Source organism: Myxocyprinus asiaticus, chromosome 5 (genome assembly GCF_019703515.2).
Source record: "Myxocyprinus asiaticus isolate MX2 ecotype Aquarium Trade chromosome 5, UBuf_Myxa_2, whole genome shotgun sequence".
Classification (NCBI taxonomy): Eukaryota; Metazoa; Chordata; class Actinopteri; order Cypriniformes; family Catostomidae; genus Myxocyprinus; species Myxocyprinus asiaticus.
The window spans coordinates 44,850,156-44,850,815 of NC_059348.1; the positions used below are offsets into that span (position 1 = coordinate 44,850,156).

At 38.5% G+C, this 660-nt stretch overlaps 1 protein-coding gene across 1 annotated transcript in view; it reads right to left on the bottom strand.

Annotated features, from left to right (window-relative positions):
- The window catches only part of gtpbp4 (GTP binding protein 4), a 7,960-nt gene extending 7,300 nt beyond the window's left edge, over positions 1 to 660 (bottom strand). Inside the window, exon 1 of the mRNA XM_051698330.1 lies at positions 532 to 660. Within this exon, the coding sequence (XP_051554290.1) occupies positions 532 to 579 (48 nt within the window). The 5' untranslated portion in view covers positions 580 to 660. The remainder of the gene's footprint in view (positions 1 to 531) is intronic.

Consider the following 660-nt stretch of genomic DNA (forward strand, 5'->3'; position numbering starts at 1 on the left):
ACAAACATAATCAAATAATGCTTAATATATGAAAAATGTGTTTTAAATATATAATACTGAGACACAAGTTTAAGGCTTGTCAAAACATCTGACAAACAAAAACACAAAGCCAAGCGATTCCAGACATATATGAGCTCTGACGTCCAGTCCCTTTTTAGACATGGAAAGTCAAGTTGATTTATTTAGCACATTTCATACACAGTGGTTATTTAAAGTGCTTTACATGGAAATTATAATGATAATAAACAAGGCTTATTTCTACATACATATTTCATCCCTTTCCAGATTCATAACGCCTGTTTCAACTCAGTCTGTCACTTTTAACGTTAGTAAATACATAATCGTTTAATGTTGTCAGTGACGGGATGAATGTCTACATTAAAAGTTAAAAGGCCCAGCTCCGCGCGCACGTTTGTACTGCACGAGCCACATACCGTCAGTCTATATATAGTTCATAATGGGATCTGTCTAGCATCGTATTCAACATTCAACCGTACATATGTGAATAACAATACGCCGTAAATGTCATACCTTAGCGGTGGGAACCACCATAATCTTTTTGAAGTTATAGAGAGCCATGACTGCGGCACTCGCGACTCCAACTGAGCACGCGGAAAGACCGGAACACGCAGCGGACACGTGTCACGATGAGAAGGACAC